Source organism: Amphiura filiformis, chromosome 18 (genome assembly GCF_039555335.1).
Source record: "Amphiura filiformis chromosome 18, Afil_fr2py, whole genome shotgun sequence".
Classification (NCBI taxonomy): Eukaryota; Metazoa; Echinodermata; class Ophiuroidea; order Amphilepidida; family Amphiuridae; genus Amphiura; species Amphiura filiformis.
Window position 1 is genome coordinate 32,682,492 of NC_092645.1, and position 17,089 is coordinate 32,699,580.

A 17,089-nucleotide genomic window follows, 5' to 3' on the forward strand; every position below is an offset into this window, starting at 1 on the left:
GAGACATTGCAGCTAAGAAGCGCACACCTTAGCACACAATACACCATCACAGCCAGGATCAGCTCCCTGAGTATTGAATGGGTTCCAATAGCAATAAGCTCCTTGTCATAGGGAATTTCAAGCTAACTCAATTTTTCAGCTCAGGGTTTGAACCCGCAACCTCTCGCACCACAGTCAAACACCTTATCGATTGAGCTAACTTGACTGCTATAAGGACATGTACTGTGCATTCAGTGAACTCATGCATCAAATACACATCAGCTAAGGGATACAGTTTTTGTGCCGCTGAACTTTTGAACGTTTTTTCATTTTTTAACCTGGAAATACAGCCATATTTGCATTTTGCACCGATCTTACATCTTGCTACCAAAACGAGGTTCTCCCTGCAAACGCATGCGCAAAAAGTGCATTTTGTTTCTCACGCTTTCCTAGCACTCGCCAGAAGGCTTTTGCAAAGCGTATGCGGCGACTAAAGCACACATTTGACAGGCATATGCACACACAACACAATTATTTTCATGGTAATAACCTGTAAATGCACACAGTAGCTAATTGATATACGTCTTTGTGCCGCTGAACTATTCAATTGTTTTATTTCATGGGAACACCCTGCAATGGATGTGGGTGAGGCTTAAACAGTTGCTTACCTCACACACTTTAGCACCATAGTACAAGAGCCAAATGCCTAAACAATTAAGTAACCTGGATTTTGATGGCTGTACATCCACCACTTGCTGTGCGGGGTGTGTACGTGTGTGTGATTATCAAATCAATGGCAATTTTACACACACATAATCTTATGGAGATAGGTCTTTCTACTGCTGAGTCATCAACTTATTGTTTCCCTCTAAATTTATTAATATCAGTTAATACTTTTTGGCCCAAATCACTTAGTGTGGCTCAATAGTTTAGAGGATCTCCTTCTAGCAAAAGAGGTCCTTGGCTCAATTTCAACTCAATGGTTTAGAGGACCTTCTTCTAGCGAAAGAGGTCCTGGGCTCAATTTTCACTCAATGGTTTAGAGGACCTTCCTCTAGCAAAAGAGGTCCCAGGCTCAATTTCCACTCAATAGTTTAGAGGACCTTCCTCTAGTGAAAGAGGTCCCATGTACAATTTCCACTTAATGGTTTAGAGGATCTTCCTCTAGTGAAAGAGGTCTCAGGCTCAATTTCCACTTGGAGATATGTTCACTATGATTGTGCACAACAAGACACACATATAAAAGAGAACACTTAATTGGAATTCGATATAGACACAGAAAAAACAAACAAGACATGCACAGTCATTGGTGCATGCACACACAATGCACCCTAACTGGAGGCACAGACCAACTCACCATGTGATAATGGGTTATTCAAAGTTGAAATCCATATGCCCCCTAAGGAAGACATGACGTTAGTCTTCTACACAGAGAGTGTGAATTTCAAATGGGGTTACCTGAATGGGTGAGTCCATTTGAAATCTACACCCCCTGTGTGGAAGATTAAGGTCATGTCTTCCATACAGGGTGGATGGATTTCAACTGGAATAGCACAATGCATGAACAGGCAATACATATCACATATATGATAAGAACATAAACACACCCATCACAACAAACATCCCACCAATAAACACATGACCCACTCTTTAAGTTTACTTAACTAAGGATGCCTACGTTTTATTGGCCTTACTGGCCTTACTGTGGATTCTTATTAATACAGGTGCTGGATGACACTACACCACCAACTGTGGTCATTGCTTATGTTTTTTATGCAATTTGTCATCTGTCGACTCTGTCCAGTAAGCACGACCACCCATGGTTCCGGGGGTACTCAGTACAAATGACCATACGGGACGTGCGCAAATATGGGTAGCATTTCGCCGCTTGGTATATCAATGACCCCTTTTTCAAAGCCTATTTTGGTATATGAATGGGTCCTTTTTCAAAATTTTCTCAATTTTTTAGGAAAATAGCCCAATTTTTCCTTAATCTAGCCAAAATTTTGGGAAAATTTGTAAAAACTAAGACAATTTGGGTTAAATTCGGCCGAAAATTTTGACTTTTGGTATATCAATGGGTCCATATTTCTTGAAAAATTGGTATACTTACGGGTCCACTTTCAAATTCTCAATGGCACGTCCCTACCAAAACCAAACTTGAGTACCCCCCCTCCCCCCGGGCCATGGTTCCCACATGTCACCTGTTACGCACAGCTTTGTCATGTGTGTCCCAGATTTAAGTATTTATTCAAATGCATGTGAACCCCCATGCATGTCGCCCCACCTACAGTTCTATCGACATAAATTGTGATCGTGACAAATAGACAATTCAACGCATTATGTTTCCATAGCAACAGCTGATGTCCATGAGTGACCAGTACTTAAAGGCCGCTATAAATATCTGGAAAACACATTAAGTTATGAGCTGTGTAAAGTTTGTTGGTATAGAGGTGAACAATAACTAAACATTGGCTTGATTATATTTTAAGCCTACTTAATTGGGTTACCCTTGAAAGTTTGCCTGGTCAACCCAGTCCCTCTTTAACGCTTTTTACATAAAGTCAAAACGACTTTTATTATGCACTACCAGCCAGCACAAGTACACGCTTGTATATTTGCAAAGCTATCAAACAACCTGAATTATTGACAGGCAAAATCATAATAGTTTCATTCAATATTTCTTTAACACTTGAGAAACTTTCTGCAATTTTGATTCTACAGGTCCCTTAAGAGGTGATATAACAGGGCTGCAGCACGTGTGATGCCACACCACATCGTCCGTGCTGCACAAGTCAATTATTAAATGCAACACTGACAGCTGAAGTGGGTAATTTTAAGGTCATGTTAATGCATCTTTATCACAAATTTTGTTTGCCCTGGGTTATTTTTCTGTGTGTGTGTGTGTTGCTGTCAATATTGGGCTATTTCACTTAAGATCCACACTCCCCCTGTGGAAGATTTTGGAAATATCTTTCACAGGGGGAGTATGAATTTCAAATGGAATGAACACATTAGCAGCTCAATTTGAATTTCATACACCCTCTGAGAAAGATTCTACCCAAATCTTCCACTGACTGGGAGGATGTGTTTCAAATGGAGCTGCTAATGTGTACATTCCCTTTGAAATGGCATATTTCAGGGATAAAAAACAAGCACTAACATAATTTCCTAAAACTGCTTTAAGGGATCTAAAATGGCGTTTATTGCGTTTTGACAGTATTTTTTTGTGGGGCGTGAGAGCACCTCAGACCTATCGAATTGCATTCTGAATCTGAAGCATGTCTTTCTGATATCAAATAATTTTCATTTTTTGAAAATCACAATATAATACAAATTTTATGACAAATTATAAAAATTTGATATTTTTCAGATTTTGATATATAACAGTCCTCAAAAGTAAATTATATAAATCTAATGATATATTCTTAAAGTGTATGTAGCAGGGAGGAAAAGCCGACGGTCAATTGAAAATTTTGACCGTTCATATTGAAGATATGCATTTTTTTCCCAAAAAGACTTTTTTTTTTTGGTGTTTTGGGGAAAAAATCCATATCTTCAATACGAAAAGGTCAAAATTTTCAATTGATCGTCGGCTTTTCATCCCACCTACATACACTTTAAGTATAAATCATCAGATTTATAAAGTTTACTTCAAGTACTGTTAAATATCAAAAATATCAATTTTAATGATTTGCCATAAAATGTGTATTAAATTGCTAATTTCAAAAATCAAAATTATTTGATATCAGAATGACATTCTTCGTATTCAGAATGCAATTCGATATGTCTGATGTGCTCTAATGTCCCAAAATAAATACTGTCCAAACGCTCATACCCCAGCCCTTAACATTTCCTGAAAATGTGTATTTCCATGTACTTTGTACAGGGAAGATCCAAGCAAAAAATGGTGAATCAAATGGAAGGTTTCTAAATGGTAAATAAATTTGTAAAAAAAATATGTAACATATTTTCTGCTTGGCAGTTTTTATGATATTTTTTTTATTGGGACAGCTATGTTTAAGAACTAGGGTGAAGAGGAAACTATTCTGTACATTATACCCTTACCTAGCTGGCCCTACTCCCCCACCCCCCACAAGACAGACAAACAAAACAAGTATAGAAACCACATTTTATCCACAACTAATAATTTATTTACCTATAACGTCATCATTTGATTGCTGAAGTGGGACGCCTAGAACGGCATTGGCTGTTACATCTTTTACTGCTATACCCTCTGGATGCTTATCACCCTGCAAAATTATAACAATAGAGCATATTTGCATCATTATTTCATCATAAAAGATACATAAAAACATTTGTGCCATACCAAATACAGATGAAGTTTAAGTTATGTGCAAATAAATAACAGATTTGCATTTTTCACTGTTGTTTGAATCAGTAAAACCAATTTATTGACAAGCAACTAACTTGGCAGTATAATGCTAGATATTCTGCCAGATAGTCACAGATATAGTCTGATGCGTAAGCCAAAAACCCAAAAGTAATGTCCTCACAATGTTTTATATATGTTTGCTATATTCCTGATGCCATCATAGCACTCTTGAGCATTTTGAAATATATGACCCCAAAATGACCCAATATAAAGGGTACCTTCCACACCGTGGAAGGTACGCATGTTGCCTATGGGGGTTGACACTAAGTAAGGGGTCCGTTAGCGAACTAAAAAATAGTGCAAATAGTGTGAGCGTACACAAAAGAGAGTTTGTGTGTAAGTGCTGACAACTTAAGCACTCTGCATATGCTCAGATGAGCGATGTCGCCAGGACTAATGCTGTACCTGCGTCAGCTGAATTCAAGTACGCTTAGAGGGCATAGGCATGAAACATTCCAATCTATGTGTTTATTAATTTATGGGTTATATGTACAGGGGCCAAAAACACTCTTCAAAGTTTACTTTACTTCACTAATGGCAACATAACCTGAAGTTACACTATTTTATCCTCCAGGCTGCATTGAAGTGTAAGCTTTTGAGACCAGAAGTGTAATGTTGCTATAGTTCCTTAAAATCATTAAATTTGGACAAAATGTGTGCATATTTTCACTAAAATGTTTGTATGACACCATCTTAGGATGTATGTGAAAGTTTAAATGTTCTTGTTGAAAATAAGTGCAAAACAAATCACATGCATTTTGCTCATTTTGAGAGATGAAAAGCTTAAAAAATGAACTTGTGAAAAACTGACAAAAAATTATACTAAACTTGAATATTGCTTCATTACCAAACCATGCGAATAGTATCGTAAATTGCACAAATTTTGTAATAAGGCCTGTGTGTGTGTGTGTATTACAATGGTGAGAAAAACTCTTCAGTGTCCCCTCCATGACTAGAGACACACAAATATTGCGCAGTTGGATTTATTTCGGTCTAATTTCTTTGGTATGGTAATTGACATCCAATGGGTTATTCCAGTTGAAATCCACACTACCCCTGTGGAAGATTTTGAAAACCTTCCACAGGGGGAGTAACTTTTTCAAATGTAATTGCTCAATGTTAATCATTTTGAAACCCATACTCCCCCTGAATTATGATTTTCCCTACATCTTTCACAACTGGTGTGAGTATTTCAAATGGAAGTTACCCAACTGTCTATTCTATTCAAAACTCATACTCCCCCTGTGGAAGACTTGAGCTAAATCTTCCAGAGGTAGTGTGGATTTTAAATGGAACATCCCAATTCTTACCCCAGTTAAGGTAGTTGTATTGACACTACATGCTGCATTGGCTACAAAACCAGCTATTGTTTGGCCTTTACATATAGTCCATGTTTGGCTTGGTTCTGCATCGCTATAATGGAAAAGAGAATCAAAAGAAATATAAATATATCATAACTAGATTTCGCGGTTCTCTGGTCGGGCGGTTCTCGTGATAGGCCTATTTCTAATTACCCAAAACCCGTTACCCATATACCTGCCCTAACCTTTTAAACTACTATGAAATGCGTCTCTCAATGAAGACCCAACTTGACACAACTTAATCAACTCTTGTTTGTTTTGTAGCTGTGATGCTTACTTCGCACACAATTCCGTTGATACCCCGCGATAGTGCTACGCGAGCACGCGACAGTACACCGCGCGAACATGAACTGCGCGAACGGACACGCCGTGATTAGTATTATGATGTGTAGGTAATTTCCGAGAAATTCATTAATTCTTTCAACTGAAAAAACAAACCCAATGAACGCAATTATGTTCTGCAAATTTTGATACATCATTGGTGTTAATTCGCTACTTGCATGGTTCCGCCATTATGCACCATGTGCAGGGAGAGCCTCGAACTGGCAGCATACATGAAAGGAAGAATTACGTAACCTTACACAGAATGTTATATGACTGGTTCAATTCCCATTCATGTATGCTGCCAGTTCAAGGCTCTACCCTCACATAGTGCATAATGGCAGAACCATGCAAGTAGCGAATATCCTCAAAACTGTTTCCATGGCAACCTTTAACAAAAAGTTGCACATTCCAAAGTTGTACTTACACACTTTTAAAATGTTGCTTTCCTAGTTAAAGTTTCCTATCATCCATAACCATTTATACAACGAATCCCAATGCACTGATGAATAGTTTTTTAGCCCTAACTCTCTAAAATCTTACAAAGCCAAACCAGTATGCATGCATGCGTCTCACACATGATGCCATGAAGAAATCAGCCTAAGTCATATATAGGCACACTTCTCGTTGACTAGGGCAGTGAAAGACCTGTGGCTACCAGTTGGTGATCTAGTGTTTGGCACCCAAGGGGTCTAAGGTTTGAATCCTGGGGGTGCCAAGTAACTTCTTTGTTCATCTCTACTTTTTTGTTCTTTTCAGAGAGCCCTAAACCACTTTAACCTGTAAAGTGTGCTGAGGCTTGTGGATCATTGCTAGGCATTGTGCCTGTGCTTAGAGTTAGGGTTAACATGCCTTCATTGAGGCATGACTAACCCTAACTCTAAAAAATCTTACAAAAAGCAACAACACTGCGCACGCATGCATCCCGTGTGATGCCATGATGCATAAGTCATATATACTGAGGGTATCCAAAATTTTTTGACATCACCAAGAAGCGAGAGAGCTATATCGATAAAAATTTGTCAGTGTAATTACTGGTCCTTATGTACATTATGGTCCAAAAATGGTCTCATAAGTATGTTTACTTTTTTTACAGGTGGTGCTAGATGGGCAGTAGGCGCAAAACCTTTTCATGATAAGATCCTCCACTTTCTTGAATTTCTTCACTGTGGCCGCATCATCCAAAAGTGATGGACGCGTCCACTTCTTGGCTCATCTGTGAGGGACATGTGGCCAGTTTGGAAATTCCTTTTCAAAAAGCAACAGTGCCATATGATGGGCAATCATCACCGTAGATAGCTTTCATTTCATCATGGATTTTCTGAGCATTGTAGGCCTAACCCTTCACATGCAGGAACTTAATCACGCTGCGTGCCTCAATTTTCACCATTTTATAGGTTATGCGCCTACTGCTCATCTAGCACCACCTGTAAACATACTTATGAGACCATTTTTGGACCATAATGTACATAAGGACCAGTAATTACACTGACAAAATTTGATCGATATAGCTCCTTCGCTTCTGGGTGATGTCAAAAACTTTTGGATACCCCTCGTATATATATATGTATGCATTCATTGGCCGGGCCAGCGATAGACCCGTGGCTACCGGTTGGTGATCTTGTGCTTGGCACCAAGGGTTCTAAGGTTTGAAGCCCGGGGTTGCCAAGTAAAGTCTTTGTTCACCTTCTCTCTAATCATTTTATTTATGTGTTTGTTTATTAATTTACTTATATTCACTTTATGTCTATTGAATGATAAAGTACGGCCTCGTGCGATACAACCTCAAATCAGTGATATTTTTCATATTTCATAAACAAATACCAGATAACTAACAAGAAATGTCTTTAAAAAAGACAATGCCACGGCTGAAGATCAAGTTTCATAATAAACTAAAAAAATCATCCAGACTTACCTCTCAAGGTCCTGGTCACCTTTATGTTCATACAGATCCTGTTGTAAAGATAGTACAAAAAATACTTGTGTTAAATTTATCAATCAAATAAAATAACACAATCTTCATTCACATTTATTATGACCACTTTTATCTAGGCCACCCTCAATTTGTTCAAAAAGAAGTTTTCATTATCAATTGGACCAATCAGCAACATTGTTAGAATAATTTCAACACGCAAAAGAATTAGGGTGAATTATTTGCAAAGCTCCATTCTGAGCTATTCTGATTGGTGATTAAAATGAAGATATCATGTAATTGACCAATCAGGGACAATGTTAGATTGGCAGGTAGTACTCAGGGGGTTAAGGGTTACTGATATTACACAAGCTGTACCAATCTACAATCTACATACAATAATATGTAAACCTACATTTTACACTTACTAAGCACTCATGACACTACAAGTTCATTCATAAAAGTAAGTTACGATAAATCTCTGGGATAAATCGATAGTATCGATAATTTTTCCATGGGGGATATCCAAAAAAAAATCGTAATAGAAGAAAAAAGCAATAAATGTCCTGCGCATCTTCCTTTTTATCCCCCAAAACATGTTTTTTGGGTCTAGTTGCAATAGCCCAGCAAATAACAAAATTCACATTCATTTTGGGCTAAAATAGCCTGAAATTAAAAAATTCATTTTTCATGTGCTTTGTGCGCAAATGTCCCTGTATAAATGAAACAAGATATGCTTGTTCCCCATCCTAAATTTTTCATGATTCTGCCATCACTGAATATGATTTTTAAAGGATCCATGAAATACTGAAATATAGTGAAACTCAGCTGCCAAGCAAATTTATTGTAAAAGACTTCAACTTCTATTAAGATTTTGTCAAATCCTATTTTTTTTTTGCATAGCAAAGATTGTCAATTTTAAAAAATGAAACAAAAGTTTTAACCCTTAAACTACAAATTTGCTTTTGGCACAAATCAAGTTTGATTAAATTTAAGAGCTTTTTGCTTCATTTTGAAGTAAAATCCAATATTGCAGTTTAGAATTCCATATTTTTCTTATCTTCTAAATTTTGATGTTTTGATTTAATAATTCAACCTATGTTAACTTTGATTCCCTAAGTGTAAAACATTATATTCTGTATTTGCATGTTAGTCAGATTCCTGCACACTATACTTTGTTAGGTTTATAATTTGCCAAAATTATTTGATTTTGTTACTGCATGTGTTAATACAAGTCACAACTTATACTTGTGTGTAAATTCACATAAGCGCATGGCCAGTCGCACATTACGCAAAGAGGAAAATTAGTGGTCATTTTTTTCAGGGCCCCCCTTAGGAGGTGTTTGTGAATGGTCCCTAAATAGGCATATTGCATAACAATAGATACAGTCAATTAATCTCCCTTGTCACACAATACGCATATTGCAGAGGTGTAAGTGAGGTAATGATCCACTCCGTGAAAAACATGCGAGCACCTCGCCAAATTTCCGGAATTCCGGGGGTGCAAGGGGGCTTGTCCGAGGAATAGGCTGCAGGGTATCACCCCTCCAAAAAAAGGGTTTTTTTGTTCTTTTTATGACATATTATTATCATCCAATTCCGGAAATGTAAAAAAATAATTAAAAATTAAAAAATTTGGCCACATTTCCGGAATTCCCGAAAGACTTACACCTCTGATATTGAATTTTGGGGAGGAATTTCGGTACAAACCGACATCCGTTAGAGAACACAGGATATGCGTATTGTACGCGGAACAAAGTATATGTGTATAGTAGTCCACTCACAAATGAGCTTAAATGGTCGCATCATCACATCTTCAGTGGCACAGTTCATTTACTCACATTGAACAATTATAACATAAACCTTGACCTCAAGTTATGGAGGATGAGTTTGTGTACCCAACACATTCAAAGGTCATTCTATGAGTGTATAAACATGTTAGGGTTAAAGAACTGTGGCCTGATGAATGCAAATGTTTGAGACCCAAGTGAGTTATATTACCCTAGGGGCAGACCAGGGAACATATCAAATCAAAGCCTTTCTGTAATAGATTGCAGTAAATGGTAATGAAATTGTGCATTGATTTTCAGAAGAATGTGCTATATTGGGAAATTTTACTATTGGTTTGCATTATTTGTTATAGATTTATTTGTAAGACTGCTTTTGCATTAAAACATGAGTCATATCCCACCAAACACAAGATATATTTTTAAACATTTTGTTCGGTCATGAAATGCTTATATAACTTTATGAAAAATGAGAATAATTTAAAATTACGAAAATGTTTTAAATCATTCTATATCAAGCAAATGTTTTTAATTTTGTCAATTTTGTCTTATTGTAAAATATTTTTGGCAAAAATCTTTTACCAACACTTAAATAGTGTTATGTAACAATGTTATGCCGCAACCTTTAAAGGAGATTTCAGACTGTCATTAAAACAGTTTATAACCTTTATACAACCCAAAATTTAAACGTTTTCTTGCAAATATTTTGTGCCCTTTGGAAAAATATTTTGCATTTGCTGGGTAGTGACAGAAAGAACCTAAACAAGATGGAAAATGTCCAGAACTTTAAAAACAGGGACCATATAAATGTATCACAATTGTATTGTGCTCTTAGTTGATTGGCTTCTTGAAAAGTATGGGAAATATTTACCATACTTTTCAAGAAGCAAATCTGATGTATGGTCATAGGTGATGCGATCAAGCAAAATGAGTGATGTCAACTCAAATCAAAACCTTTAGCTTGACTTCACTAAAAAACCCACGTTTATTTCTCCTTTTGTTAGAAGGCTATTCAAAGTTTAGCCATCACAAAAACAAAGTGATATATAGGTAATATTATATCACTCATACATAAATTCTACACAGTTCATTGGTTGATTACCATTTATCATTTTTACCATCAGCCTCTCCGTGTGATAGTTTTTACTATCATAGTGCTGCGCCGTAGTGCAACTGGCGCCTAATCCGTGCGCTGACTCTTTGACTTCGCCGATTTAGTTATGGGGCGGACCTCAAAATGTATATCACGGCAAAACATGGTGTTATGTTGATGAAAAAATGTATATCGTACCTTAAATTAATTTAGTAATAGAATTTATGTACAAGTGATATTAAACAAATATTAACTGTCTTTCACCTCATGATTATATTTCGGACCATCACACTCATGTTTCATTGTCTGCAAACTAGAATTTCATATTTCCCACTCATTTTGTGTTGGGTAGAATTATGACTGAACCTTTAACTTCTTATTCAAACCTCAAATGTTTTATTCCGCCAGTATTATACCTGTGTGATCCGATCACAGACTTTTTGACCTTATAACAGACTTGTAGACTCCTGCAAGTCTACATGAAAAGCTGTTAAAGGCAATCATTCATTAATTCACACACCAGAGTATACTATATAACCCTCTGGAGGCAGAGGCATTGTTCATGATCATCTTCATTCATTTCTTTATTAAGTTGAACTTCTCCCAGGTGCAGCAATTATTGACAATACAATGTTATTAACTACAGAAGCTTTCTAAAATTATCCCAAGTTCAGGCATTCATGTTAACCTTGACCAAAGCATGTTCAATATTGGATTTTAGGTTATTGGGTAGATAGCGCTTATTGATGAAGTAATCTTAGGTAGATAGCACTCATTGATGAAGTCATCTTAGGTAGATAGCATTCATTGATAAAGTCATCTTAGGTAGATAGCATTCATTGATGAAGTCATCTTAGGTAGATAGCACTCATTGATGAAGTCATCTTAGGTAGATAGCATTCATTGATGAAGTCATCTTAGGTAGATATCACTCATTGATGAAGTCATCTTAGGTAGATAGCTCTCATTGATGAAGTTATCTTAGGTAGATAGCACTCATTGTTAAAGTCCTCTTAGATAGATAGCACTCATTGATAAAGTCATCTTAGGTAAATAGCACTTATTGATGAAGTCATCTTAGGTAGATAGCACTCATTGTTAAATTCATCTTAGGTAGATAGCACTCATTGATCAAGTCATCTTAGGTAGATAGCATTCATTGATGAAGTCATCTTAGGTAGATAGCATTCATTGATGAAATCATCTTAGGTAGATATCACTCATTGATGAAGTCATCTTAGGTAGATAGCACTTAAGGTGATGAAGTCACCTTAGGTAGATAGCATTCATTGATGAGGTGATCTTAGGTAGATAGCACTCATTGATGTAGTCATCTTAGGTTGATAGCATTCATTGATGAAGTCATCTATACCTCGTCTCACTTTGAGTTTGGAAATGACGTCAAAATGCATTATGCCACCTTTAAATGCCAGCATATTATGTGATTCTGAGAACAGTGCACGCTTCAAGGCTACTAACCTAAAACACATTGTGGCGGCTACCAAACTCTAAGTGACACAAGGTAAAGTAACAGGAATGTAATTGAGCAACAGATTCATTGGACTATTACACTTTAAATCCATACACCTCCTATGGAAGACATGACCTTAATCTCTCACACAGGGAGTGTGAATTTCAAATGGGGTTACCTGAATGGGCGACTCAACTTGATATCTATATCCCATGAAATCTTTATCCCCTGTGTGGGAGATTAAGGTCATGTCATCTATAGGGGTGTATGGATTTCAGCCAGAATATCACATTTCCTGAAAATCATCCTGACCTACAGGGTGCATCAAAATGATTGGTACCCATCAATATCCAGTGAGCATTGCCAAGACTGCCACATACTTTATAACATCCACCTTATTTGTAAATTTATGTAATAAAAGGTCATAAAACTAATATCGATAGTCATTTTCTAATGTTGAATGTGGAAGAAACTGGTGTCTCATTAGAAAACAAAACTTATGGGTACCAATCGTTTTGATATACCCTGTATGAGTGCTTGCACGCCGTATTCAGCATTTATGAGGGCTTGTCCATGAAATATACTACAGCAGGGGTTAAAATAGTATCACCCCTTTGTTTTACACTGAAATACCTTACTTTCTTTCAAAAAAATGTCATGATTAAAATGAATAAGACTTACTGTTCCATTTTTGTTGACAAGGTACAGTGTGTAGTTATCCGCGCCTATAGTCGTTGATATAGACTGTGCCAGCTGGTCTAGAATACGTGCCCTGCTGGAGAACTGGTGCACATCTTGTGTTAGGTCAAATATAAGTTTTCTTCTTTCTTGATGTTTTTCTTGTGACGGTAAATTTTTCTGTTTCTGAAATTGGAAGATATACAAAGAAAGAGAGAAAAAATAAATTACATTTTGAATGCAATAACTGTGTGGTATAAACTGGTGTTAAGGCCAAAAAAAAAAAGGTTTGTCTCAAAGCTCACGAGCGGTTTGAAAACATGTGCGAAATGCAATTTTTTTTTAATTCCCGACTTGGTATTTTGAGGGGAAAAAAATCTGATTTTTGCCGAATTTTTTCGGAAAAAACAAACATTTTTTTTTAAAATAAATAAAATTTCCGCATTTCTTTTTCTTCAAATTGCGCGATTTTACAAACGCGCGCGTGAGCTTTGAGATAAACCTTTTTTTTGCCTAATGTAATGTTAACTAATTAAGTAGAATTAATGGTACACTTGTATTGGTCAATATAATTACGTGACATGGATTTATATATAATCAGAATTAACAATAGTCAATTGATTTTATAAATAATAATTATTCATAACCTCATTAATAAACGCGATGCGTGCGATCCAATTACATTTAGATATTTGTGAAAATGCGAATGCAAATCAAGGTTATTAATATCTCACAATTGACCGTAAAATGCGTAATTGTTCCAATGTCGCACACAATTGACCGGCGTTTGCGTGTTGTTGTGCGTTGAACGAACTGCGCGCGCGCTGGCTGTCGTATTCGAATTGTGCGCTACCATATTTGCACAGATTGTGATACGCACTTTTGTTATTGGTCGTCCTGTTTTAGCCTGATCAATTTTTGGAAAGGAAAGATGTAAAAATCATCTATTTTTATACACTTTTGAGCAAAATTTTGTGTTATTTTGTAAGGTGAAGAGATTAAAGTGACCGTTATGAATGAGGTTAATAACTTTGCATCGGTAATATGTCGGGCATTGTGAAAAATCTAAACATTTTGCTTTGGACCTCGGAATATCCCTCGGGCGCACGGGATATTCCTCGGTTCCAAAAGCAAAATGTTTAGATTTTTCATATTTTTTTCCAAATAACCGATGCGCAGTTATTAACCTCTTGGCCAAACATCGAGGGTTGATCAAAAGATCAAACTAATTTGCATCTTTTGACCACTTTTGACCACTTCATCTTCTGTCATACTAAGTATTTACATTTCATCAAGTGCTTTCTTTGTCATATCCAAGTGGACTCCTCATCTCTGACATGTTTATTTTTCAAAGAAATTTACGAGAGTAAACACATCGTCAGCTTTATTAAAATAACTTGTAGTGTTGTCACAATAAAGTTGCATTTTGTAACTTGTGACATGATCTAGAAACACACTCCAGCTAAAGTCTGAAATATTGCATTTAAGGAAAAATATGGCAAGAGCAAACAATGATGTCAAAAGGGTTCTGAATTGTCTTAAAAGGGAGAAACCAATCAACTTAATAAATTAAGAACCCTTTGGAGAAGATTCTTAAGGCTTCTAAGATAACTCACTTGAGGTTCCTCAGATCACAAAATCTTTTATGGTTTCTTTGAGTAATCATTCTGCCCCTTCCCTGTTAGAAAAATAAAAAACTCTCTCAGAACCTTACAGGGGTATACCCAGGACTGGGGTCCCCCAGGGGAAAGAGTGACTTCTATTATTCATAGCCTTATAAATTCAATATTCTACAGGGGGTGTACGGATTCCACCTGGAATAGCCCCACCCAACAATAGGCAGCTATTGTACACAAACCTTATCTGCACAAAAATGAACAAACTTCCTGATTAACAAGACGTACTAGAAAGAATACGAATATTGCGCATCAAATGACGCCAACGGTCGGTATTTATGATGGTCACTTAAGTATTATGGTCATTTATTCATGGTCATTCACCTGGTCACTCCAATCAATTTCATAAGCATGTTACACTTGCTTCGATACACAAATGGATGGATGTATGGTATCAACAGATTTGATTTCTAATGAAGATGGAGGCTTAAGACAATGGGCTATTCCCTGTGAAAACCATACCCCCTATGGAAGACATCACCTTAATATCCAACACAGGGAGTGTAGATTTCACACAGAGTCACCCATTCAGGTAACCCCTTTTGAAATTCACACTCCCTGTGTGGAAGATTAAGGTCATGTCTTCCATAGGGGTGTATGGATTTCAACTGGAATAGCCCAAAAGCAAGGCATATACTGAGCCAAGTCCCTTTATTAAATATCAGCATGTTTCTACTGAGCGTACAGCTTTTTTGACCCGCTATTTTCTGAATACAAAATACTCATGATCATGATCCGAGCCACCGTTGCCAAGCTTGTTTCTGCTGAGTCCAAATGGGCTGCATTTTTTACCGGGTAAACCAGAAGTAGCACAAACATATTTTGCACATCTTAAAGTTTAATGTCCAAGCATGGTAGCTCATGATGGTGTAATTAGCATGAGATTAAATTATTTTACCAATGTTTCTAGCTATTATGATAATTTACAGCCAAAATATAACTGACTCAACTAGACAGAATTATAAAAGTAAAGTTGCATTCATTTCAATTTGTGAGAGTCAGCAGGCAGTTATCTATTGCTGTCTGTTGTTTTAAAACTTCTATTTTTTATAGTGTCTTTACAGGCAATAGCGCATTTTTAATAAATATCTTATTATTATTATTATTATTAAAAAAGGAGTGCTCAACACTGGGAATTCACCAACAAAAAAAGGAGCACTTTAACAGTTCTAAGCAATTAAATAAATCGTCATTTGGTTCAAACTGATTCCCAACTGATGACTGCTCAATTAGAGAGCAGTTGGCTAAAATACTCTAAATATAGAAATCTCTAAACATCCGTTTGTAAAGGATTTGAAATTTGTTTTTAAATTCTACCTTTAGTCATTTTCATGACTGAATTTTAGCAGAGCTATAAACAAAGTACCAATAGCTAGGATACAATACTTCCTGATAATATTTGCATGTTATTTGAGAAAAAGGAATATAATTATAATCTCAGGCGTAATCCAAATAATGTTGATGTTCCTTTTCCTTCAAATAACTTTAAGAAACTTATGATCTTTCGTACAGGGTGCTCATCTATGGAGCGATCTCTCAGCTGAAGCACAGTTGTGCGATAGATCTGCTGCGTTCAGGAGATTGCTTTACTGTAATTATGAATTGAACTTTGCCTAAATGTTTGCTTTTGGTTACTGTATTATTTTGTCAATTGTACTTGCTTTGTATGTTTAATTTATATTTTATCACTTTGTCATATATAGTTTTTATACTTGTTTTGTATTTCCATTTACTTTTAATATCCTTGATTAATGATGTCATGTAACATGTAAATTTATGTAGCAACACGGCCCCAGGGAAGACCAGCTCAAGGGCTGATCTGGGCTTTTCCGTGTATAAATAAAATTGAAATGAAATGAAATTAAATAAGTTGCTGAAGCCTGAATTCAAGCCTGGCCCATCAGCCAGGAATCCAAGGTTTTTGAACTTTTTAACACAATTTTGACATATTTTGGTGAAAACCATTTTTTGCCACATACCGCAGGTTGCACTTCCTCCGCACCACACTGGATACTCTTAAACATTGTCAATTTTGTACATTAACAGAATAATTTTTTCTCCACTACATATTATTCCTTAAGGGGTGGGGTATGAACGTTTGGACAGTATTTATTGTGGGACATTTGAGCACATCAGACATATCGAATTGCATTCTGAATTCGAAGAATGCCCTTCTGATATCAAATAATTTTGATTTTTTGAAATTCGCAATGTAATACACATTTTATGGCAAATGATTAAAAATTGATATTTTTGATATTTAACAGTACTCGAAGCACACTTTATAAATCTGATGATTTAAACTTAAAGTGTATGTAGGTGGGATGAAAAGCCAACGATCAATTGAAAATTTTGACCTTTCGTATTGAAGATATGGATTTTTTTTTTTTTTTACCAAAAAAAATTAGGGGTTTT

General features: G+C 36.2%; 1 protein-coding gene across 1 annotated transcript in view; it reads right to left on the reverse strand.

The window, feature by feature from the left end:
- Positions 1–17,089, reverse strand: part of LOC140139603 (cAMP and cAMP-inhibited cGMP 3',5'-cyclic phosphodiesterase 10A-like) — a 148,933-nt gene that overhangs the window by 13,643 nt on the left and 118,201 nt on the right. Inside the window, exons 7-10 of the mRNA XM_072161308.1 lie at positions 13,002–13,184; positions 7,973–8,010; positions 5,686–5,788; positions 4,139–4,232 (exon numbers count right to left, since the gene is read on the reverse strand). Coding sequence (XP_072017409.1) covers positions 4,139–4,232; positions 5,686–5,788; positions 7,973–8,010; positions 13,002–13,184 — 418 coding nt within the window. The remainder of the gene's footprint in view (positions 1–4,138; positions 4,233–5,685; positions 5,789–7,972; positions 8,011–13,001; positions 13,185–17,089) is intronic.